The 24,723-nt window shown below is 50.0% G+C and overlaps 6 protein-coding genes across 6 annotated transcripts; 5 read left to right on the top strand and 1 right to left on the bottom strand.

The window, feature by feature from the left end:
* Positions 1-636: 636 nt before the first annotated feature.
* Positions 637-2,081, top strand: LRP88_09343 (Alpha/Beta hydrolase protein; the record flags this gene model as incomplete). The annotated part of the gene is made up of 4 exons (XM_083245829.1): positions 637-1,324; positions 1,385-1,568; positions 1,625-1,919; positions 1,992-2,081. The coding sequence occupies 4 exons, from the start codon at positions 637-639 to the stop codon at positions 2,079-2,081; spliced, it is 1,257 nt and encodes a 418-aa protein (XP_083096942.1).
* Positions 2,082-2,966: 885 nt separating this feature from the next.
* Positions 2,967-4,234, bottom strand: LRP88_09342 (uncharacterized protein; the record flags this gene model as incomplete). The annotated part of the gene is made up of 4 exons (XM_083245828.1): positions 2,967-3,334; positions 3,393-3,518; positions 3,568-3,936; positions 3,985-4,234. 4 exons carry the CDS (start codon positions 4,232-4,234, stop codon positions 2,967-2,969), a joined length of 1,113 nt encoding a protein of 370 aa, XP_083096941.1.
* A 795-nt stretch (positions 4,235-5,029) lies between these two features.
* On the top strand, positions 5,030-6,034 carry LRP88_09341 (uncharacterized protein; the record flags this gene model as incomplete). Its single annotated transcript, XM_083245827.1, has 1 exon — positions 5,030-6,034. One exon carries the CDS (start codon positions 5,030-5,032, stop codon positions 6,032-6,034), a length of 1,005 nt encoding a protein of 334 aa, XP_083096940.1.
* A 1,537-nt stretch (positions 6,035-7,571) lies between these two features.
* Positions 7,572-7,885, top strand: LRP88_09340 (uncharacterized protein; the record flags this gene model as incomplete). Its single annotated transcript, XM_083245826.1, has 2 exons — positions 7,572-7,743; positions 7,803-7,885. 2 exons carry the CDS (start codon positions 7,572-7,574, stop codon positions 7,883-7,885), a joined length of 255 nt encoding a protein of 84 aa, XP_083096939.1.
* Positions 7,886-10,277: 2,392 nt separating this feature from the next.
* LRP88_09339 (lipase family protein) lies at positions 10,278-11,396 on the top strand (the record flags this gene model as incomplete). The annotated part of the gene is made up of 3 exons (XM_083245825.1): positions 10,278-10,371; positions 10,428-10,593; positions 10,658-11,396. The coding sequence occupies 3 exons, from the start codon at positions 10,278-10,280 to the stop codon at positions 11,394-11,396; spliced, it is 999 nt and encodes a 332-aa protein (XP_083096938.1).
* Positions 11,397-18,889: 7,493 nt separating this feature from the next.
* LRP88_09338 (uncharacterized protein) lies at positions 18,890-21,665 on the top strand (the record flags this gene model as incomplete). The annotated part of the gene is made up of 3 exons (XM_083245824.1): positions 18,890-19,549; positions 19,615-20,059; positions 20,911-21,665. 3 exons carry the CDS (start codon positions 18,890-18,892, stop codon positions 21,663-21,665), a joined length of 1,860 nt encoding a protein of 619 aa, XP_083096937.1.
* Between the last annotated feature and the right edge of the window lie 3,058 nt (positions 21,666-24,723).

Raw genomic sequence — 24,723 nt, 5'->3', positions numbered from 1 at the left:
GACTCTTCTATTGCCGTGGCATCCGCATGCCTGGCTCAGCACCGCGTGAATTTCTCCGTACTGGAACATTGCCACCCGAAGGCTCAACTTGTGAAGAGCTCTTTCTAAATATGCTTAATAACTCGCGGCGGTGGAACTGGTTATGCTGAATTATGTAGGAGTCGGTGCATGAAATGAATTGACGACGGCAAGATACTGTCCTTTATGGGAATAATTATTAAAGCGGAATAGTACCTGGAGAGATTGTGTATCTGTGCTAAAATCTTTGGTCCGTCTCGGGCGCCGTGAAAGAAGGTTCCGCCCTTAGTATTATTAATTATCATAGGTAATCCTAGTATCCCACTCGGTGCAATAGCGGGATGGAAGTGTTCCGGAAATTTTGAGCGGGCCAAAGCTTAATATGTTCGGTGTCTCACGGTCGAAAGTCCCGATGTTGCGGAGCGGCGGAGAGCAAGCAATACGACAACACCAAATCTTCCATTTCCCGCTCCGCAATAATCCTCAGGGATCATTGCCTGCCATGTCACTTCCGTACCAGCGAGGCTGAGATGACCGTTCCGTTGTATTTATTCACGTTTAGCCGCTTTATTGTCCCTTCTCGTGATGTCAACGCAACTCTGAAGCGACACTGACAATATGCGGTGCGGTAACCTTCTCGTGTGCTTCGCGTCCTTGGCAGTCGCCTCGGCCTTCAGCTCCCCTCCCCGGGCCGCAGCGGCAGCCTTGGATAAATTCACCCTTCGAGTACCCAACGAACATATCAGGGAATTCCAAACCATCCTCACCGTGTCGAAAGTAGGCTCCAAGACATGGTACGACGACCGCAGCGACTCGACGTTTGGCACGACACGGCGCTGGCTTGCCGGGGCAAAACAGGCCTGGCTCAAGCTCGACTGGCGCAAGCAAGAGAAGCGCATTAACTCGGTACCCAACTTCAAACTCACCATCAATGACTCCGACGTCGGAGCTACCACCCTTCACTTCGCTGCTCTCTTCTCTACCAAGGAGGACGCGATTCCTCTCCTGCTCCTTCACGGTTGGCCCGGGTCGTTCCTTGAGTTTCTCCCTATGCTGGACCTGCTACGCAAGAGATATACCCCGGAGACCATACCCTACCACATTATTGTACCTTCACTCCCGCACTACGGACTCTCTGGCGGTCCATCACATGTGGAGCTCACGCTAGACGCAGCAGCGCGCCTCTTGCATCAGTTGATGGCAGACCTTGGGTTTGGCGACGGCTTTGCTGTCCAGGGAGGTGACATTGGAAGCTTTCTGGCTCGGATTTTGTGTGCCGAATACTCGGCATGCAAGGCGTTTCACAGTAAGTCGCCCCCATAGTGAAGAGGAACTTGGTGCCTGGGCTCTCACTAACGAGCTATAGTCAACATGCTGGCTCCTTCGTCCTCGGATGAACTCCTCAGCCCCGATAACCTAACGCAGGAGGAAGTAGATCACGTCCAGCGCATGCTGAACTTCACCTCGACTGGCTCGGCGTACATCCTAGAGCACGGCCAACGACCCTCCACCATCGGCCTAGCCCTCTCCTCAAGCCCTCTTGCGCTATTGTCTTGGTGGGCTACCCCGCGGGTCTTGGCTTGAAACTGTGGCTGACCCTTCTCAGGATTGGCGAAAAACTCATCGAGTGGCCCGATCAGCGATATCCCCTACCTCTTGAAACGATTCTAACACTGGTGGGCTTCTACTGGTACACCGACACCTTCCCGAGGAGTCTGTATCCGTACCGTGCCCTGGCAGTTTCTGCGTCCTCGGGGGGGTACTTCTCGGTCCCAACATCCAAGGAAAAGCCGTTCGGGTATTCGGTATTCCCGGCAGAGAACATTCTGGTACCCGAAGCGTGGGCGGAGCAGATCTATCCCAACCTGGCGTTCTATAAGAGACATGACAAGGCACGTATCGTCCGAATTTTCAGTTTGCATCGCAATTACGACCTGCTTATCTTACTATACGTACTAATACAATATCTATAGGGTGGACATTTCGCGGCACTGGAGCAGCCTGAAGCCCTCCTGCAGGATGTGGAAGAGTTTCTAGCAAAGGCTTGGCCCACCCACACTTAGTGTAAAGTGCTGGGCTCGTGGGGGGGGGGTCTCGATTCACACTTTCGACCAATTACCATAAGCACTAAAGCCCATGAACTTGAGTTCTTGGGCCTTCCCATCCTTCACTCCATGCCTTCTTTTCCTACCCTGTTTTAGGATACACATTGCATAATCGCCCAGCTAGTTAATATACTCGGTTGGATCGTTATTCTAAGGACTTAATAAAATGTTTGGAGAATCTGGCCCTTAAGCAGACCAGTTGTATCCCACTAAGCTTGGCTAATAAATGTACGAAGAGGTAGTGTGAAGCGAGTGTTGAACGGGGGATTCGGGGGTAATGGCGTCCGGAAACAAGTTACCAAGCGCGCTCTATTCCCAGAGGTGGAGGCCACCTCCCAGTGGCACCTCTCGGCCTCGTTATATGAATAACTCTGTCAGAATGGCGATCATAATTACCCATTTAAGATTTTCGGCCGAAGTTCCGATCTTCTGGCTTGGTTAACCGGCCGGGCTTCACCTATAACAAAGAACACATTCGGCCGAAGTTCCGAAAGCGGACGAAAATTCATCTAACCTGGATCGGCTGATATGGAAACCGGTGAGTTCAAGGTGCTGTGCACTAGGCGATTCCGCCCTGCGTGCCTTAGGTACGGCGGAGTGCGTTGACGATGTGGACTGCATTGTCGACATTTCGCGAGGCGATTACATCTGCTCCTCCGATTCAGATGGACGAGTCGAGATACTGCAACACGATAACATGGATAGCACTAAAGATTTCTCGATGACACCCGCCGTGCAATTCATACGAAACTGTCCATCCCCCTCCATCTCTTCCTCCCGAAGGCCAACGGTCCCGAGAGACCGGATTACACGTCCTCTTCTTCGTCAAACCAAGCGTGTGTGCTAATTCGCACCTCGGATGGCGTCCAAACTCATAGCAAGATTGCCCGCCATTGGGGACCATCCCACACCTCCCTGACGGAGGTCTTCGGTGTTCAGCAAAATACCATCTTCCAGAGACGTCCACCCCGGTCTTCCCAAGTCTCGCAAAAGCTGCTCTGCCCTGGCTTTCGGCTTGATCTCAGTGAGATCCTGATCGGCTTGGAAGTTGTTAATGAACTTAACGCCTGGATTCTGCTTTCGCAATATATCTAGGACCTTGTCCCAGTTGAAGGGTTCCGCAAAGGCGAAGATACGCTCGCCCTTGACATCGGGGTGGACGGCCGCGGCAACGTGGAGGATCCCAGTATCTTGGACGTCGACGAAGTGTCCTTTGAGTCGATGTCAGTGAATTGCTATGATGCTCAAGGTAGCAGGGGGCCGTCGTACGAGGATCGAACTGTTTCAGGATCTCCAGGTTCTGGTTTTGCCATAGGAAGACGAGGAACCCCGACGTAGACGGGTGTCCCTGGTTAACAACATCGAGACTCTTGCCAAAGTTGCAGTCTGGGACCACTTCTACTTTTTAGCGGCGGAACTCGTCCTTTGGTGGCATCGGACTCACCAGTGTTGACGACCAGGTCGGGGCGCTTGTGTTTATTCTCGTTATAAAACTTCCAAACTTCCTGTTCTGCTTGAGTTTTGCTGGCAGCATAAGTCAGGTTAGCCTGCTCCGCAGAGTAGGTCGTGGACGACCAGGCTAGCTTGACGGCTTCATCGTTCCAGGTGTTCTCCGTCACGACGATTCCAGGCACATTTGGCTTGGGCAACAACGCGGCCGTCGAAGAGGATGTGTAGACAAAACGCTTGACGCTTGGTTCCGCGAAAGCGGCTTTAAGTACATTGACAGCGCCGGCAATGACAGTAGGGACGACCTTGTTAGGGTCAGGGTCGAATGTCATGACGGATGCCACATGGGCGACGGCTGACACGCCTAACGAGATTAGTCTGGTTAGCACGCTGGGGGGGGATGCTCGTGTACCCTTAACAGCTTCGGTAAATGCGTCATCGGCCGCCATATCCGGGATGGATAACAGCTCAAATTGACCCATTCCATACTTCTTGTCGAAGACGTCGCTGAGCCAGGCGCTCTTCTTCGTGTTGCGAGCGGTGCCGCGGACTTTGTACCCAAACTGAAGGAATTGGTCGGCAACATGGGAGCCTACGAGACCGCTGGCGCCTGTGACCAGAACGGTCGAACCTTTGGGGATCGCGAATTCAATGGTGGACATGGTTGCGGCGATTTGCTAACTTGGTGATCTAATGTGTGCGGTTGAGGGAGTTTCGGAGACACTCACGACATAGATCGAAGCGACGTCGGGGGATATTTAACACGGCGTCTGTTCTTGACTGATTCTGTTGTATTTCACTACGTATCATAACTCATATATGCCAAACCAAGATTTCGCCCAGGTGCCAGTATGAGCCGGGTAGATTGGGCCTCGAGCTTCGGGCCTCGGGCGAATTCTAGCGTTCTTTTGGTACTAGGACAACATACACGGACATAGGGGGAAGTCGGATCAACTATTAGGCCGTCGGGGCAAATGAAACTGCTCCTTGAATCAAGCAAGAAAGTATAGAGGCTTCACCTACCTTTGACTGTTTCGGTGGAAGAGATGGTGGAAGGACGTGTGATGACAAAATAAAATCTTTATTGCGTCCCGTGTCGCGGAGGAGTCGCTTAAAGTGAATATGTCAAATCAAGCGTCCGGACGAATTTTAAAAGCGCGTTCCCAGTACATCAACGATCATTGCCTAAATTATTAGTGTCTAACATTCAACGGGGTATAAAATCGTCCGCATGATACAAAGTAGGCCCCATGCAGCTTTTACTCGGCGTCCGTTCGGAGAAGTAAAGATAAAGTTGGCCTCGGAAGGGCTCGCTTATCGGACTTTGGGCTGTTTGACTAGCCCGAACGACCAAGGTTGAAGTAGACTCGCAAGATTCTTAAGTCTCGTTGATTTCATGCTTGACTTAGACTTGTTTTCACCCCGTCTTCTCACCGAACTGCAATCCCAACGCCGCAATGAGTCTCCTCCTCCCCGCCTCCGCCGTCCTTGCCTCCATAGCATACGGCCCCCTGCAGTACACCGACCTCGTGCTGCAGAACCCCTACATTTCCCCAATCATCGGCCGCGGAGGCGTGAAGGCGCTCCTTGGCGCTGCCCTTGGTCTGAGTCTCACCAAACTCGCCAACAGAGCACTGAATGCGTGGGCTTTGAACAATTGGCGTGTGACGGCCTACGCCGGCTGGAACTGGGACGAAGAGGTTGCTGTGGTGACTGGCGGCTGCGGCGGCATTGGGAGGGAGCTCGTCCTTGGCCTCATCCATAAGCGGGTCAAGGTCGCCATCCTCGACGTTATCCCGCTTCCCGATGATATGAGGGGTAACCCCCTGATCCTGTACGTCAAAACCGATATTACATCGGCGGCCGCTATCGCAGAGGCGGCGGTCACGATCCGAAAGACCTTTGGCAACCCGACCATCTTGATCAATAACGCTGGGATTGCTGCGCCCCATACGATTCTCGAAACACCCGCCGAGTTCCTCCCCAAAATCTTCGGCGTCAATGCAATCGCTCTTTGGCTATTGACTAAGGAGTTCTTGCCTAGCATGATCAAGGGAAACAAGGGACAAGTCGTTACCACTTCGAGCGTCACAGCCTATATGGCACTGCCAAAAATGGTCGACTACTGCGCCTCAAAGGCTGCTTCCTTAACGTTCCACGAGGGCCTGAACTGCGAGCTCAAGACCAAGTACAAGGCCAACGGGATCATAACCACAATAGTCCAGCCCAGCTGGGTGCGGACCCCGATGTCCCCTGATAACGCCGACGAGATTGAGCGTAGGGACGGCAAGATGCTGTCGCCCCAGGAGGTTGCGGGCCGTACCCTGCAACAGGTTTTTGCCCGCCGGGGCGGCCAAGTGATTCTGCCAGAGAAAATGTCCTTCTTTAGCACTATAAAGGGTTGGCCTAACTGGATGCAGGAGTTGCTAAGGGACGCCATGGGTAGAAGCAGCTTGTTATAATATATATATTATTTCTTTGTAAAACGCCTATTATTTATTATAATTATCCCTATTACTTATAAAAAATATTAGCTAAGCTATTAATATATTGAGTTTCTGTTTGGTAGACCTGCCGGGGAGTGTAAAGCTGTAGAGTGTAAGTACAGAGAAGCCAAATAGAGCCATCGAGTTATCCTCGGTAGAATTCTGTAGTTCAAATTGGAAGCCATTAGAGCCTAGCATTGAGTGGTAGTCACATAGCTTCAGGTAGACTTCGCAACTGTTTGGAACGAGATACGCTTTATGGGCGGCAGCGAGAGCTAGTATGTAGTTACGAAAGAGTGCTTGTATCCCTCGCGGGGAATGGCTTCCCGCCATACGTATGCTACGTCTTGCCGAAGAGACAGTGTGCTCGCAGTTATAGTGGAGTAGTGATGCATTAATTCGAGGCCTCGTCCCGAGAGCTCTTCGGGGGGTAGAGAATCTGGATGGGTGGACGACAGAAGGGGTGTTGTCGACGTTCGTTCATTATCTGAATGGAGGCCCTTTGATAGAGGGGTGAGGTCTGCCACGAGCTTGGTGATGTACGGAACTTCGGCGCTGGTTGCGGGAGGTGCTTCGGCCTGTGACAAGCTACAAGCGAGGCCGTGTCTCTGGCAGTTCGAGCAGACAGAATGTATCTCGTCACACTACAGCGTGTCAAACCGAAGCCCAGAGCTAGCCAGAGAACTCAGAGGATCTGACGGTGCTGGAAGCCTGCCGGTCCATAATTACCTTGACCTTGCGGCGCTTGCAATTCGTGCAGCCAGTTTGTGATGTTGAATGGCCACACCTGGGCCTCCGTTTGGCGCCCGGATGTTGCTGCATACCCTCGGATTCGGCAGTTTGAGCGAGTCGTCAAGAAACCAACAGTAGAGATGGAGGTAGTGCGTAGCGCTTCATATTATACTTCTCGATGATGGAGACTCGACCTATTCCCAAAGCCCCGACTGGGCGGGTTTATTAAGGTTGATGTGCTGGTCAAAACCGGGGGTCGAGGCGGCTGTGATAGGCCGGCCCGTCAGTCATGGGCCGAATCCGCGGGTTCGCTCTCGTTCTCGATATTGTGGATCAAAACTGGGGCTGTCTCTGAGGCACAGGCCAATCGATGGTTTCTTATGCGAAGCAATCCGAAATCCGAGAGCTTGAAGAGAGAGACAGGGCCTCGTGGTGGACTAAAACCGGGGTTGAATCCGAAGTAGCCCATGACTTCATGAATGAGAAGAAACCCGAGAGGGCTTGGAGAGAGGGTATTTGATTATGCACTCCGCCATGGGGCGCATTTTTAACATGTAAATATGATGGTGATCATGGAAGATATAAGGGTCGAAACTGCATGCCATCTTGCAATCCCATCCTACTCTCTCTCTCCCTACAGCCCCATTCTCTGCACGGTAGATTTCCTCAAAATCCAACGTTTCTACGGATAGCTTTTCCATCCTTCATCACATTTCACTGCCTTCACGCGCTTCATTTTCGTCCTTGTCAACACTTGGTCAACTTGCCACAAGACACAACCATGTCAGACGACTCTGGTGTTGCCGACTACAAAACCGCCGAATGGTCCTACTATCGCTATGAGCCTTCGGTGGGAGTGAACACACTCTTCGTGCTCACGACGGTGCTCCATCTGGTTCAGCTCTGGAAAACACGAACCTGGTACCTTATCTCTCTAGTCATCGGCAGTTTATGTAGGTGCAGAACATTCACGTTGCAATGCGGCACGGGCTAACCTAAACTCTTTCCCCAGACGAGATCATCGGTTACATCAGCAGAGTCGTCGGCGCGAAGCAAGATGTCGGCTGTTGGACCATGGGTCCGTTCGTCATCTAGAGCCTGCTAATTCTCATCGCCCCGACACTGATGGCAGCCTCGATCTAAATGATACTGGGTCGCGTTATCCTCCTTACCGATGGGGAGAAATTCGGCCTTATTGAACGGCGATGGCTTACCAAGCTCTTTGTGACTGGTGACGTTATCTCGCTGTTCTCGCAGGGTGCTGGTAAGTCCGAGATGCAAAAACTATATCATCGCTCGTACTTACAGTTTTAGGTGGCGGCCTCATGTCTTCCGATGGCTAGCACAAGCTTGCAGAGAACGTCACAATTGCTGGCCTTTTTGTGCAGTTGACATTCTTCGGCCTTTTTATCATTGTCACTGCCCTCTATCATCGCCGACTTTTACGAGCCCCCACCGCAAAGGCTTCAAACCCGATGGTTCGCTGACAAGCTTACCTCATCACCCTATATGTGACGGGCTCCCTGATCTGGGTGCGAGGCCTCTTCTAGGTCATCGAGTTCATCCAAGGCAACGATGGATCCATTATGAAAAGCGAGGCCGACGCTTTCATTTTTGACGGCTTGCTTATATTTGTTGTGCTGGCCTGGATGAACTGCTTCCACCCGAATGTGATTGGCCTGCTGCTCCGCGGGAATCAGCCCATCACCAATGGCCTTCAACTCCTAAAGCTTCAGGATGTGAAGGATGCTGAGAGACTGTCGTCATCTGAAAACAATACGATTGTTGGTGATCAGAATTGCTAAATGATCGGTGGTTTTAGGCCTATACTGTCTGATTTATCCAGGGGGTAACAATGCTTTGACTCTGTATGGGATGGTAACTAGACGGAAGATGAAGAAGGCAGAGGCTGTGGGCAGTTACAAGCTGTGTACGCATCTGGTTTTCGGGCCCGGGGGAGCAGCTTTTTTTTTCTCCTTTTTCTTTTTTCCTTTCTATTTCCCTTGATCTTGACCATTCCCATTTCCTTTGCTCTCTTAATGTGTGTAGCTAGATTCAGAAGGTGGTTTCCCTATGCCCACCATACCTGACTAAGCGGCGACTTTAGAGTAAGCACTAGCAGGATCACCTGACCGACTTAACCTCCCTCGCCGATCGGTGAACTCACTGGAGGCCCTGTAGTGATAGGACTTTGGCTTGAGTTACTGTGATTGTAATTATCCTATCTTGTTCCTCCGCTCAAATAAAGTAGGATCGGATTCGCAGTGCCAGTGAACACGAAAGGTCTGCGGGATGAAAAGTTAATGTCACGCAAATACGCGATCAGGTTAGCCTCTAAGGAGGAGAAACAGCCTAGTGCGAGATTTTGAAGACGGAATAATACGCCAATATCTTCATTTCTTGGCCTGGAAGGACCTTCACATGAAAATCCCGCCTCTCGTCTAAGTCAGATTGGGTTATCGGAGTACGGGCATCGTATGATCGTAGGTAAGTCCCGGAACTTTCCATAAGCAGGTTGTCCGAGCTTATTAGTTGCGGTGGGATCATATTTCGCCGAGCCTGAGGAGGGGCAAGGGTTCTTCAGCTTAAGCTGATGTCAAGGGAACCCGGGCACCCCGCAAAATCCCACGCGTACACCCGAAGGCAGTGCAACGGTGAGCCGAACCGCTGTCCGGGGTTGGTCCCATGTGACTTCCATCCGAGTCCGGGGTTTGTAGCTCGGGTGGGGGATACCGAGTTGCATAATAACCCCTACTAGTAAGCAGTGTTAACTTTGCAGGGATCATGAAAATAGTTAGAGAGCAGTTATATGCCTAATTACGAGGTCTACCATCCGAAAAGGGCTAATCCTTAACGCAGTATAAGCCAGAAGATAGGTAGTCCCGGCTTCCTGCAAGGGTCGGATAGCAATTGCCGTCCCCTTTCTTAGCTGGGATGCTCAATACGGCCAAAGGCCTCGATTTGATGATCCTCGAAGACCCTGCCGGCCCTAATCTCCAAATGTTGATGGCTGCATACCGGCGCCAAAAGCACCCCGGTTTCCCGCCCCCCGAAAGCCTCAACACCATGATCACGGCTCCTCAATTCAGATACCAGAATAGGCATCCCAAGTAAGCTAATCATCCGATTCTCGGCTGGATCTGGCAACGTTTGGTGAACCATTGCCCCTTGTCTAACCGGAGTTTGCCAAGCGTTGTAGGAGTCCATTGAACCCCGCTCCGCGAGGACGACTTTTGCTTCACACATCCTCGGATGAGAAACACACGCTGTGTGAACGACGTTATTTGCTTGTGATAATATGTCTGATGAATTGATAGTAACTGACATCAATACGAGACGCTTCAGCATGTGAATATCGAAGTGAGCGATCTCCAAATTGTATAAAAAGCCACGTCGTTGTCGTGTAATCAGAAAACCCCAGCACACATCATCCTCTTCAGATTGACAATCCAACTCAATTGACCCTCCTATTGAGATCTCTGTCATGATGCTCGTCCTATCTATTCTTTCCATAATTGCCTTTACGGCAGCTGGCCCAGTGCCCTCTGTTGATGAGAATACTCGGGCACTTGAGCATCGAGGTGAGTGAATTGTCGAATAAGAAGCTCCAACAAATATGAGCTAACATATAGCTTAGCTGTGACAGTCACGAACCAGGATCTGTCAAACTTCAGGTTCTATCTCCAGCATGCTGATGCTGCGTATTGCAATTTCAATACGGCAGTTGGCAAACCAGTCCACTGCAGTGCCGGGAACTGCCCTGATATTGAAAAGGACGCTGCTATCGTTGTCGGATCGGTAGTGTAAGTGAACTGCCCCAAGATCACAAACAACAACATGAGGACCATAACTCACCAAGCTTTCCAGTGGTACGAAGACGGGCATCGGTGCCTATGTGGCAACTGACAACGCTCGTAAGGAGATCGTTGTCTCTGTGCGTGGCAGCATCAACGTGCGAAACTGGATCACAAACTTCAACTTTGGTCAAAAGACCTGCGATCTTGTTGCTGGCTGTGGAGTTCACACCGGCTTCTTGGATGCTTGGGAGGAGGTTGCAGCCAATATCAAAGCTGCTGTCTCCGCAGCGAAGACTGCAAACCCGACTTTCAAGTTCGTCGCTACCGGACACTCCCTCGGTGGTGCCGTCGCTACTGTTGCGGCTGCGTACCTGCGCAGAGACGGCTTTCCTTTTGACCTCTACACCTACGGCTCTCCAAGAGTAGGAAACGACTTCTTCGCCAACTTCGTCACCCAACAGGCGGGCGCTGAATATCGCGTCACACATGGTGATGACCCCGTCCCACGTCTTCCTCCTATCGTCTTCGGATACCGCCATACTAGCCCAGAATACTGGCTTGACGGTGGCCCACTTGATAAGGACTACACCGTGAGCGAGATCAAGGTTTGTGAGGGCATTGCGAACGTTATGTGCAATGGTGGCACAATAGGTCTGGACATTCTTGCGCACATCACCTATTTCCAGAGCATGGCCACTTGTGCACCAATCGCGATCCCATGGAAGAGGGATATGTCAGATGAGGAGTTGGAAAAGAAGTTGACTCAGTATAGCGAGATGGATCAGGAATTTGTTAAGCAGATGACTTAGGCCATGGAGAGAATTGGTCCATAGTCTTCCTTACCAGCAAATAACTGGTAAAGGTGTCATGGCACCAGTTATGACAACCGCCGGAGTCACGTGCGACCCACAGATCCCTCCAATCAGCTGATTACTCACGCCCCAAACATATACGTACCGTGAGCCTCCCCAAGTATATAGAACACACGCATTGCACTCTCTTAGGTACCAGCTACCTCAGCTATCAATACAACTTGGTTACACTCAATACCTTGAGCACATTACCAGACGTGACTTATACTCTTATTGCTCAGACTACGCCTAGCACTCCCTGCCAACATAAACCCAGCACGACCGGGTTATTCCTTGGGAAATACACGATCGTCATATAACATGCATGATAAGCGAGCCGGTCAGACAAGCGAACCGGTCACTTTTCTTAACCCTTAAGATATAAATCGCTATAAAAACATAATAAACCATTTAATCAATTAAAACTAATCGCTATACTCTTCTCTAGATATCTTAATCACTACGTGATAGGTCCTTGCATTATATCTAGTCTTGCTATATACTCCATAGCGCCTTTCCCTCGGTCGCGCTAACCTTCCTTAACCACCACTTCTCAACGATTCGGCCGCTACCTACGGATTAATACCTATCTAATTAATTGCTTCCCTTCCCTCGTCTATAGTTATCTTCCCTCTGTTCTATAGCTGCCTTTTTTTTGCTCGGCGCTGCTTGCTAAGGACCTTATTTAACTATCAAAGGATCTAGTTCTTAGACTTTAGTAATACTATCTAATATATTATTACCTTTATTCCTTTAGAAAATAACTTAAGAGCCTTAAGAATAAATGCTAGGGAGCTACTTTAGTGCCTTCTGATTTGTCTTTCTAGGTATTTAGACTAGGAGCTAGCCTCGAGGACGGTCTTTGGGGTCTTTAAGACCTAAGGGTTAGGGAGGCTGGCCTCCTCCTAAACCGGTATTGGAGTCTATAGCTATATATCGAGCTTTAATATAATACTTTCTAGGTCTAGAGGAATAAGCCCGGCCCCTCTAAAACCCCCTTTGATATTGCTTTCTATTATAGCAGCTTAGTAAGTAGCATAAAAAGCTAGAAAGAACTTAGTCTTAGAAACGTGGGTTATAGAGCATCTGATTAAATGCTTAATTTCTTAACTATAGGCTTTCTTAAGCGGCCTAAAGTACCTAACGTTAAGAGGCTAAAGTAGATAAGATGAATGAGGCGGTATATAAAGCGTAATAATCTTATTTTCCTCGTAATATATCTCGAAGTCGACTGAGTGGTAGCTTTTATAGCTATTAAGAATCAGAAGACAATAGTGACTATTCAATCAGATGCTTATATGCCGATCAAAGTGCTTTAGCCACTCGAGACCTATCTCATTATTGGTCTAGCCATTTTGAGTCGTCGCGATAGCCTAACCACCCGGGAGGTTGCTTTCCCGGTACCAGCTAGCGAGGTGATATTGGCCCGCAACCACGATGAACGGCTGGATCGCCCACCCTTCGGCATTGATGGCCTGGATGACTATAGCCCATTCCTGATTTCTAGGCTGGACTGATTTCGGGTTTCCACGCCTTTCTGCGCCTATAACGACCATTCCATATATAATTATACCCATCATAAAGCCGGTCTCATCAAAGTTATAGATATTAGCTAGGGTGATACTATATTTCGCGATTATATTCGCTACAAGGGTAAACTAACTACGAATAAGAGTTAGATCTTCGCATTTAGCCCTCTGATAGTTATATTTATGAGAAAAACGCGTCTTAAGGTCTAGGTGTCGTTTGACGAAGTTAGAAGCCTAGCGCTTGCCAACGGGTGATGCGTCGCGGTCGGCAAGTAGTCGATTGGCCATTTCTTCAACACCACGCAGTCTCGGGGGAAACCCTCGCGAATCTAGGTCGAGAATAAATTGAACTATGATCTATTCCTCTAGATCGGATAGTTTCCGCGAGTTAGGTGTAGTATCACATCGCGCAGGGACGCCATTCTCTCGGTCGAAGAGGGTACTATAACGGACTTGATAGATCTTTGCGGCCCATCGGAGGCTTAATTTTAGGTTATTCCGATAGGCTTGAAGCGCAAGAAGGATATTTGCCTCGTTATTTGATTGTGGCATATTGCGTGGTTGAGGAGCATCTGATCAAATGAGAAGAAGAGAGGTTAAGGGATTTTTGACCGGTTCGCTTGTCTGACCGGCTCGCTTATCATGCACGTTATATTTAGTAATTCTTATAATTATCTCTCTATTTATTATCCCTAAAGAATGCATTGGAAAGCAGATCTACAAGTCATTGAAATAAGTTCTGCCCACTTTCCCTATGCACTGCCGACAGCTTGTTTGGCTTCACCCAGTACTGGAAACGGAAAAAGTTCAGAAGCGCCATCCCAGTATACGTAACAGGTACATATCTCGCTCCACGCCGAATCCACCACAAGGATAGCTTAGCTACCCACCGCGAGCTGACGAGCGCCTGGCCCATTCCGGATGAGAACGCCGCTGGAACAATGTGCCGGTATATGAAGTTTTCGTCGTCGTAATAAGCTCGAGCAAATGGAACGAAAGCACGCTTCGAGTCGGTGTAATAGCGCATGTCATCCGTCCATGCGCCGTGAAGCTCTGCCTCGGTGCCGATATACCATATCTCCGGGAGTAAAAGAGATCTCGATTGCTCGCGGACGCGCATGAAACTGTCAATGATAGCAATGGCACTTTCACAGTTGGCATTGAACGCGTCGTTAGCTTTCTTTGACCCATGAGCAAGAACCAGGATGTCGGTGTTTCGAAGTTTCTCTTCCAGTCCGCAGTAATCGTTGTAATTCCAGTCACGTCCGAACTGTAACGTCTGGATCGACGTGCCTTTTTCCTGACTGAGCTCTTTCAATAAGGCCTGTCCAAGCGCTCCACGTGCTCCTGTCATGGCGATACGTCGGCCTCGCAATGTTGTAGCTGTGCCAAACAACCAATCCACCATGCGAACCATTGATCCAAAATAACTTTGAGGGTCTATGTGATGGAGGGCATGGTACTGAGGGCCGACAATAACGGAGTAGGGGTCTTTGGGTAATCGCGTGTATCGGATATGGTTCGAATCGCGCCCTTCGTTCCAAGCGACCACAAATGAGCGGATGATGAGGAATATCAAGACGAGAAGGATATCCTGATTCGCAAGCAGAGACGTCCTTAGAGCCATGACGCGAGTCAACTTCCAGCTCGCCAAACTGCCAAACACCTGACAGAGCAACTCTAGTGGCAGGTGCAGTAGCAGGTTCGAAGTAGAGAAGGCTTCATTGAAGTTCAGTCGTCGGTCAAAATATTGATGGTGGACGACATGGATGCGTGCTAGTGTGCGGAGGATTGGGTTTGAAGATCGGCCAGATTTATGGGCTGTCCAGTGAACCAGGTCAAAGACAATAGATCCCACCACAACGTGGATTGCGGACAAGGCAAGGCAATACGCTAGCCCCAAGTGGTACAGGCCAGCGAGGTCATTGTGAAAAGAAATCATGATAATATACTGTTTGGCGTGTACTCCCGCTTCGGATTGATTGGATTGTAGAACGATATATACGGGGGAAAAAAGGATTCTTTATAGCAGTAACGTGTCACCAAATATTACACGAGAAGCACAATTAATAACTGTAATTCATACCTGATGACGAATACCTCCTGGATGTGATGACGCATGCCTCTCTCTGTGGGGCTGATAATCTGCCACGAAGAAATGGTTCGAAAGCATTCAACGTAAGGGCTATTTCAGTACCAGGCTTTCAGATGCGGCTGATGTGCTGTATGATAGCCTGCCAAACCAGGATCCAATGTGGGCTGATTGTCCGGCTGGCAGTAACTGCAAGGATCCACGAGGGCTAAATGGGGCGGGCAAATTGGTGTAAAAGGAACTAACTAGAAGCTCCGTTCAGTGTTTCAGTGGTCCGCCTCTTGAGAAGTACCTTACCGATGTTCAAGTGGGCTGTGCTAAAGTTGCCAGGCGAGGGTAGCTGAACTTTTTTGGATCATGCCAACGTTTTGGCTAGGCTACCACTTCAGCGAGTCCCGTACCTTCAGTCACTGAGGCGTAAGGCGATTCGAGAACCAGACCCTAACCTTCTCGCTAAATCTGGATCCAAGGGAAGAATCCTTACGTATGTGGCAGCGTTCTGCGTCGTTAAGTTGGTCTCACTTACACAAGTAAACTCATTACGCGAAAAACGTTTCAGGGCCCTCGTAGTGATAAGGCAAGCACATTCCGCTACTAAGAATAGACTGAAGTGCTTACACGCAGAGCCCGTTTCGGAATATTCTATGAGGAGTAAAGTCTCAGGACGACTGGTAGTGGCAAACCCCCCAGGAGCGTTAAGTTAAGTTAAACATGGAGCACCCCACCCTTCTATGGGGCATTCTGGCCCTTCTGTGGCAGGCCATTCTGCTGCCTCGTCCTTCTTTATCCACCCAACGCGCTAGGCCGAAAATATCCCATACCCTTGCTGGCAATCAAGTTAGCGTCCTGTCGCTGCCATTGCCGCTTGATATCGTTGGCCAGTTTTTCTGCGCCCCAGTGTTTCTTTTCGGTCTTTGACTTTGCGCGAATAACCGGTTTCAGCCTTGAAATCGGATATTTGTGGGCACTATCCAGCGCGCATTTTTCATGTTCAAAGTCACGATATAATTTGGACCTCTCGGTCTTTGGCTCGGTCTTCTTCGAATGTCGTTCTTGATTCGCTCCCCTCGCGATAAACCACGTGCAAGCCTTCATTATGGGGAATGGCAAACGAACTCGTACCAATGTCAAGCAGTCCAAGTTTGGTTGTTTCAAGTGCAAGTAAGGAACATTCACCCATGACAGCCATAAGGTCACACTGACAAAAACGTCCTAGAGAGAGAAGGATCAAGTGTGACGAATTGAAGCCGTCTTGTTGTCGCTGTGTAAAGTCCCAATTTGCCTGTCCTGGCTATCCACGTGGAGCACCTCTGGGGCCTCGGTCAGGCACATCTTGCCAATCCGCTGTCTCATCTACGTCTTGCATCAGGCTCAACCCAAGCCAAGCCTCGGGCCGTTTTCTCTCTCTCGCATGTGCTATACTCAACCAATGCCCGCGTAGGGGGAAAGGTCACCTTGAAATAGCCTTTTGGGCATACATTGTCCCCCAGCTCTCTCATGCAATCCCCTCGGTTAGGGCGGCCGCCACTGCATTTGGTGCGTCCTATCATGAATGCGTCTTGAGAAACAACCATTCTCCTTTGGGTTTGGACCCCACGAAACAGTACGTTCAAGCTCTTCGGCTCGTGCAGCTTGATCTTCAAGGCCGACCCCATGGGGATGTTCCCTGCATCATTGCGTGTCTATTGCTCGCCCTCACTGAGGTTCTACGACAAAATACCGATAATGCTCTCATTCACCTACAGGGCGCTTTTACGCTGATAAAAAGTCGTTTCAGTGAGAAATCGGCTTTTAACTCTGACACCAGCCAGATGCCATTGGTGTTTAAGAAACTTGACCTCCATATCGCGACCTTCTCCTTCGGTAGGTCGCCAGGTCTTCCACTTTCGATCGGCAACTCGCCTGGCATCTTTACTCCAACCCCATTGGATGAGGTGTTCGTCAACATCCTACATTGCTGCTATCACTTCATCTCAACCGCGGTTGAGTATAGATACGTCAACCACCGATTCATCCCACGGGCTTTACTCATCGAGCAAGGCCGCCACCTAGCTACTTTGCGACAATGGCTTTCCCTGTCACAACCACCATCTTTGCCCCTTCCTTCCCACCCCAACGAAAACGAGCACACTCTGGTTCTACGGGCTCAATGCCTGGCAGCATTCATCTACACTGGAACCATCCTTGAGCCATACGAGACAGGCTACGATAACTACAGTCACTGCTTCCAAGAAATTCTCATCTTGGCTGAACAAGTCCTCCGCCAATCCGGATACGATAGTCCCAACGATCTTTCTCGGAATGCTTTGGAGTCTTTTACGCCCGAGATGGGCATCATTCATCCTATTTTTCTGACAGGGCTGAAGTACCGGCACCCTTTTTGGCGTCGAAAGGCTATTGACCTCCTGCGACGAAGCGGAAGGGAAGGCCCATGGTGTGGAGCAACGGAAGCCTCAGTTCTCACAACTGTAGTAAAGGCAGAGGAAAGGCTGGTCAATGACCCCCTATGCGGCTCACTTTCTATTGAAAACTCTTCACTAGATGGAACGTGGAGCATTTCGGAAGGGAAGAGAATTCATACATGTTGGGTGGTTCGCTTCCTGGACCAAAAGCTCCAGCACAACAAGAAGGAGCGCGCAACTCAGCAGAGCAGCTATCAGGTTGCCGAGGTTCGATTGACCAAATGCAAAGATATTGGTGGCATGTTGCGAGCCGGGGAATCAGAGACCAGTCAGGATGCATGGCGAGATCCTTCGCACTGGCACTCTTGGATAGAACATGCGCTAGTACCGGAGACACTGGCTGGGCTTCCCGGTCTTGGATAAAGTATCCACCTGACGCTCCAATTTTTGCTGTCATGTGGATGTTGATGAGTCCCCGCGCAGAAACACCAGCCTAGGGTTAGCTTGATAAGAGCTGATCGCACAACCCAGTGCATACCAATGTATTATATCAGATTAATCAAGGCAAACATACCTTTTGTGCAAAGAGTGAGATTGCCTCGGCCCAATAACTGAATATCTACTTACAATAGCGTTTTAATCCTCGGTGTAACACGACGCGGCTTAATTGACAATTCCCCAATGCGCTAATTGTTCCGTGTGGTTCTTTGGTAGTGATAGCCGGAATGAATACTACGTAGCCGACAATACTGCTTGAAGTTACGTCATGATTCCGTTGGATCGTGCTATCTCCTCAGTGCCCACAAGACTGCAACGCGTACCTCGCCCCACCTTGACCACGTGATAGCCTTAGTACAAGCGGGGTACAAAAAGTTTGATCAATGAAGCTATCACAGCCAAAGTCACATACAAATTATTTTGAACTGAACAATGGCTACGCTCTCAATTCCACAAGAGGCACAAGCCCTCAATGCCTACGATGACATGAGCTTTATCAAGGAAAATCATAGCCATCAAATGCACCCTAATGACCCGACCCGGGTGGCTGTTTTTCCGGCCGATAAGGCCCGCGGCACCAAATTTGAACCCTTCCCCGTAGAGACACGCAACTTGCACATTAACACACCGCCGCCATCGCCGCTGCAGCTTTTCCAGCTTTTCCTTCCTATCTCTCTCGTTGAGAGATGGGTCCAATACACTCAAAGCTGGCTTCTTTGGCTCAAGGAAAATGAGGTTGTCGATAGCTGGAATACCCCGATGACAAGGAAGGCAAGGCTGCGAGCTTGGCAAGGGACCTCTGTTGCAGAAGTATATGTATGGCTTGGAGTGCTAATTTATATGGGTTTACATAAGGAAAAGACTATCAAGAGCCATTGGAGTACTCCAAAGCCGGGGGAACAGCGCCCTTTACACTCTATCATCAGGTTCATGCCCTATTGGAAGTTTCAGATCCTTCACCGCCACCTTCGCCCTTTTGACTACACCAAGATCGACGAGACCGGGCCTCTTCCGAAGGTATTCCAAGCCTGTGACGAGTGGTCTAATCATATACAAGCTGCGTCGGCGGAGATCTTCATCCCGGGCTCTCATCTCGCTATAGATGAGTGTATGGTCCGCTTCACAGGCAGGTCCAACGAGACAACAGTCGTCAAAGGCAAGCCTATTCCTCGAGGCTTCAGGATCTGGGTTGTTGCACAGCAAGGGTTTTTTATCCACTGGTTCTGGCACATCACGGGCGCACAATACGGCGCCGTTGGTGTTGAGCTTCCTCCCGCAAAGCGCCGCTGCACCCGCCGCACGAAGGGAGACACCACAGACGAGCTTATCCCGTTGAATTCGACCCAAAGTGTCGTCGTGGCCCTAGCAAATACACTGCCAAAAGCGACATATCACGTCTTCGTTGATAACCTCTTCTCGTCGGCAGATCTCTTCCGCAGCCTCCGCATGCATGGCCACGGAGCCACAGGCACGGCTCGAGCTAACAGCGGCATCAACGAGGAGCTTGTTCACGATCTCAGAGGCGATAAAAGGCTAGGTACTAGCTACGACTTTAACCAGGTTAAGGTGATCCCTACGGCTGACAATCAGGTATCACGCTAAGACGCTTTCACATATAAATCTCTTACTAATTTGTCTTCTCTTCATCTCACAAGGTCAACCAAGTCGCTTGGAAGGATAACCGCCTCGTCTTGTTCTTTACGACCGTTTTTTCCGGCGAGGAGCGCGTTGAACGCCGCAGAAAGAAGCCCTCCTCCAAGAAGCCCGAGGCCCGTCAGATCCGCCGCTTCTTTGGCGATGAAGCTATTAAGGATATCTCTATCCCTACTGTTGCCGCCGAGTATAATGATGAGATGAATCACGTTGATCGGGGCGATCAATTGAGGTCATATTATGCGTATGATCATCCCTTGCGCCGCGGCCCTTGGCAGGCTCTTTGCTGGACCTTCTTGCTTGACGTTGCACTCGTCAATAGCTACGTTATTCAGTTACGGGGTCCTGAGCCAAGTTGGAAGCGATTCACAACTCAGAAAGAGTGGCGAGAATGCATTTACAACGAGTTATTTAACACCTACGCCCAGAAAAGCCAGTCGCGGCAACGTTACAGAGCAGGCGACGAGAGTGACCTTCAAAGCCCTAATTTACAGCGTGTTCACATCAATCGAGAGGTCAATCATGTCTATCGCAAGGTAAACTCAGCCTGCCTTGCTTGTAAGGGCTTTCGGCAGGGGCAGATAAGGTCAAAAGGTGAGAAAACAAGTCCCTTCCAGGAGCTCAGCAGTAACTGCCAAAGCCGGAAGCAGACTAGGTATGGCTGCCGCTTGTGCAATGTCGCGATTTGTAATAGCCAATATTGTTTGGACTTCTATCACCATGTAATTTAGGTGTGGCATTAAGTACCTTTCATTTGATGCATTTTAATTGGCCCCAACCCCTCGTCGTGACCTGGTTGCAGTCTTGTGGGCACTGAGGAGATAAGAGGTCCCTCTCACTAGGATACGTATCTCATCGACGACAAGGACACGGGGTTGGAAAATGAGCATGGGCCGAGGTATGTGCTCCGCCACCTCCACCTGACTACAAACCACCCTGACGAGCTGATTTAAGGTTTCACCACTTTTGGCTCTTGCAATCGGATTAATAATCTACGGCAGTTGTAGATAAGACATCCTCTAATACACGTAATCATCCACCATCTTTCTCTCTCAGCACTTGCTGTCCGCAATTGAACGTTCAAACTCATCTACTTCGAGGCATCTGAACAGCCTGCCATCTTTCAGAATCGCACCTGATAGCGTAACACTGCCACATCATGTCCCTTCAATTTGCGATCTACACTTGTTAACCCATCCCAACCGCTGCCGCGACACCCGATCCTGCATCAAAGGATGCAGGTCTATGGTCACCTCTCTCAATTACTTTGCTTTACACTCCCACAACCGCCCTTCTAGTGGATTGTCCCGCAAGCGTGAAAGCGACACATGAGTTGGCTGCCTGGGTCAAGTCCCAGCTGCCCACGGGAAGTGCCCTCAAGTACTTCGTCTGCTCTCACGCTCATGGGGATCACTTCCTTGGTTTCCCGGTCTTGCAGGAGCACTTCACTGAATTGAAGGGCTATGCCACTCGGGCTGTGGCTGAGGGCATCGACCAGCAGCAGTCACCAACCGTCATCGAGGGTCTTTGGGCTAAGAACTTCCCACCTTCTGAAGACGATACCGGCTTGCCTGATGCCCGGTCTACATTCAAGGCTCTTCCTCGGTCGAACGAGCTCTTCTTAGATGGTCATCTGCTTAAGGTGTATGATGTCCCCCATGGAGATACCCACGCCAATTCGTTCATCCATGTGCCTGAGTTGGAGCTTATAGTGGCAGGCGACATCGTGTACAACGGCGATTGTCATCAATGGCTGGGTGAGGCGTCCAATGTTGAGAAGCGAGAGAAGTGGCTTGCGGCTCTGAAACAAATTGGCGACATGAAGCCCAAAATTGTTGTTCCAGGACATACTTTCACCCTATCTATTACACCGAATGAAGCCGTGGCGGCCGGCATGCTTGAGAGCACAGCAGACTACATCAATGGGTTTGCACAGGAGCTTGAGGCAGCTCAAAGTCGGGAGGATCTGTTTGAAAGAATGCGATCACGATATGACCGTTGGAATCTCTATCTCCTTGCTGGTAGCACAGGGGCTGGATGGGCAAACAAATAAGTAGTTAGAAAGGTAAATGCCAAGAAAGTGAGGGTTGTTGATAGGGTGGGGTTGTCGAAAGGGTGGTGGTGCATGGTAGCCTGCGGGGCGACTAGCTCAATGGATTTATTACATGCAAAAGCCGATGAGGTACACCAAAGCGACGCTCAGAGTAGGAAGTCACCATTTTCTTGATGCTGTCGAGCACATCAGTGTTGTCCTCCACGGAGTTGATCGGTGCACCTACTATATCAGTAGGGGATGACAAATCCCAGCGGAGATCCGCGGGGGCGTAAGCAGGTAAAGGCGTTGTGTATAATTCCCGTGAACTTGCTAGGTGCTGATTGGCAATTGTTGGCTGAGAGCTCCGTCCTGGCCGAGCCTTCTCACGCATGCGGCACAGCGTACCGGCTGTACGGCAAGCCGTGCAGGGAGGAGGTGGTAGGCATCGCTTTCGTAATTGCCGGCACCTCTCACAGGCAATCGAGTTCCTTGGGGGCATCCTGTACGACCTCTGACTGGTAAATTGCAGCAACAGGGAGCGGCAATAGTCAGGGCTTATTCGAGGTGTCTGATGTCTTCCTTGTTCTTGGGGCCGCCGCTAAGTGACTGGTTCGGCGAACGGGGTTGTCTGCTGGTCCGAAGGAGAGTAGCCTCCAACAGCCCACTGCTCGGAATCCGCGGGGAAAGTTTTAGCATCTGACACAGAAGATTATTAAGTACTTCGGCCCGAAAATACGAGAAACAAGTAGTATCACAAGCCCAAATTCTCTGTGGTGTCTGATTAGATGTAAGGCTATTCTTGATTGCGTCGGGTCCCCGCTCTGAGTCCTATACATCCTTTATGCTGAAGTAGCGCCTCTCAGTGGTTTTGAGCAATCCCTCAATAATCCAGGAAATTAGGAAAAGAGCCCATCGATTCAAAAGTACACCAGGACGGTGAGTTCGGAACTGACTCGGGATTGGACAACTTGTGTGTCGATCCTTTTTTTGCCGAGGCTAAAATCAGAGAGTTGCCGAACTCGCAACCCGCATGTTTCAGCAAAGACCATTAATGTTTACAAATCAGTGTCTTGGGGGTACCGGGGTACCGGGGTAATCGATCAGTACCCCGTGTTTCTCCAGTCTAAAAAAATGCACCTGTTCTCCACACGGGGATGATAATGTCCCGCTCTCTAGACCCACAACATTTATTTCTCTTCCTTCAACTTCATCCATCTCATTCGCTTCGCCCCTAATTACGGCTATTATAATATCCAGACTGATATCCATCCATCTAGAGCGAAGCGAGCTCTCCTGCCCGCATGGACCCAGCCGCTGCTCAAGTATGCAAGCCGTCAAGGCAAGATCATCACAAGAACCCCCCCAGAAAAGCTCGCAAGAGAGCCAGCAGGGCATGTCTACTCTGCCGGGCTCGCAAAGTTCGCTGTGATGTCTCTCAAATGGGGAGCCCCTGCACGAACTGCCGTCTCGACAACGAGCGTTGCCTTGTCGCAAGGAGAACGTCAAAGCAGTGAGTGCCTGTCTACAATGCAAAAAGCCTTCCGCTTGTTGACAGAGTCCCCAGCCGACGGACCCAAGATGCTCTTAGGGACAGCACTCAGACAATTCTGCCCATCGATGAGCTAATGAGCGACGACGAGGCCGCTGAGATACCTACCGAATTGGTGTTTGCCGAGAAAGAAGACTCTTCCCCGGACGAGGAGCGCGTTGTCGTTGCCGGGGAAGCAAGAGCATTTGAGTTGGCCGATGTCGATTGTCAAGATGCAAATCAAAACATCACTCAAGATGCTCACCTCGAGTGGCCTTACAACTTGTTCAAGGGCTCATTTGATGGGCATCCTCTCGACGGTAGGTTTTTTATGATAGATTGCCCGTTCGCGTTGGCTGATCACAGAGCCATTAGCTTCACAGGAATTATTTCCAACGCACGACCCTTCGACGTTTCTACATAAACCAAATCATTCCCGGACCGGCTTTCATCGTCAACGGCCTAACACCACTAACGCCCCGATATCCTCTGAAGTAGTCTATTGCCGTTACCCATTCCTCGCGATCACGAACATTCATCGAATTCCACAAGAGGATTTCAGTTTTCTGGAGCTCCAAGGCTCTCTCAAAGTGCCGATACGACCTCTACTTGACGAATTCGTACAACAATACTTTTTTCATGTTCATCCAATCTTACCAGTAGTCAACGAGGGTGACTTCTGGGACCTTTATGACAATCATGGCAGACACTCGCCTAAGGAGCCTATAACTCTATTGCTATTCCAGGCAATGCTGTTTGCGGCTTCCACATTCGTTTCTCAGTCCAGTGTCCAGGCTCTTGGTTACTCGGATCTTCGAGAAATGCGAGCTACACTCTTACGGCGCGCTAAACTTCTCTATGACCTTGAAAGCGAACCATCGCCTCTTATTGTCGCCCAGGCTTCCGTCCTTCTCTCGACGGCATCGTTATCGTCGTCAGGGAAGCTAAATACTATCTGGCTGACCCTCGCCATCGAGAATGCGAAGCTCGCCGAAGCGCATCTCTACACAACCATGACACAAGCCTCCCGTTCAAAGCAGCGGAACATCCTAAAAAGACTCTGGTGGTGTTGCATCATTCGAGACCGCTCTATGGGCCTCTTATTGAAACGTCCAGTACAAATCACCAAAGAGCAATTCAACTTCAGCGACGATTGTCTAAACTCGAACGACCTGGAAGATGAGCTTCGGCGGTCGAGGGTATACTGTCCCTCCACTAAGTTGAAACTGGCCGAGATTCTCTCCCAATCGACTCTACTATTTATCAAGCTCACTGATGTTTTGATGCTTGTATATCCGGCGAATGGCAAGCAACAGTCGACACAGCAAGAGTACGACAACGCTCTGCTTCAGCTTTACGAATGCAAATCAAGTTTAAGAGAATGGCATTTAGTGGCTGCTTCGAAATTGCGAAATTGTCAAAGTCAAGCTTACTTCGAGACATTACCAAAAACCGATCAAGCCAGTGGACATGTTTCAATCACTCTATACACGAACCTCATGTACATGTACTACCACACCGCTCGCATCGTTCTATGCCATCACGAAG

The sequence above is a fragment of the Fusarium phalaenopsidis genome (assembly GCF_050370095.1).
Source record: "Fusarium phalaenopsidis strain FUZ10S chromosome Unknown contig_32304, whole genome shotgun sequence".
Lineage (NCBI taxonomy): Eukaryota > Fungi > Ascomycota > Sordariomycetes > Hypocreales > Nectriaceae > Fusarium > Fusarium phalaenopsidis.
Note: the sequence above shows the minus strand (reverse complement) of the source record. Positions and strands in the feature narration are given on the sequence as shown.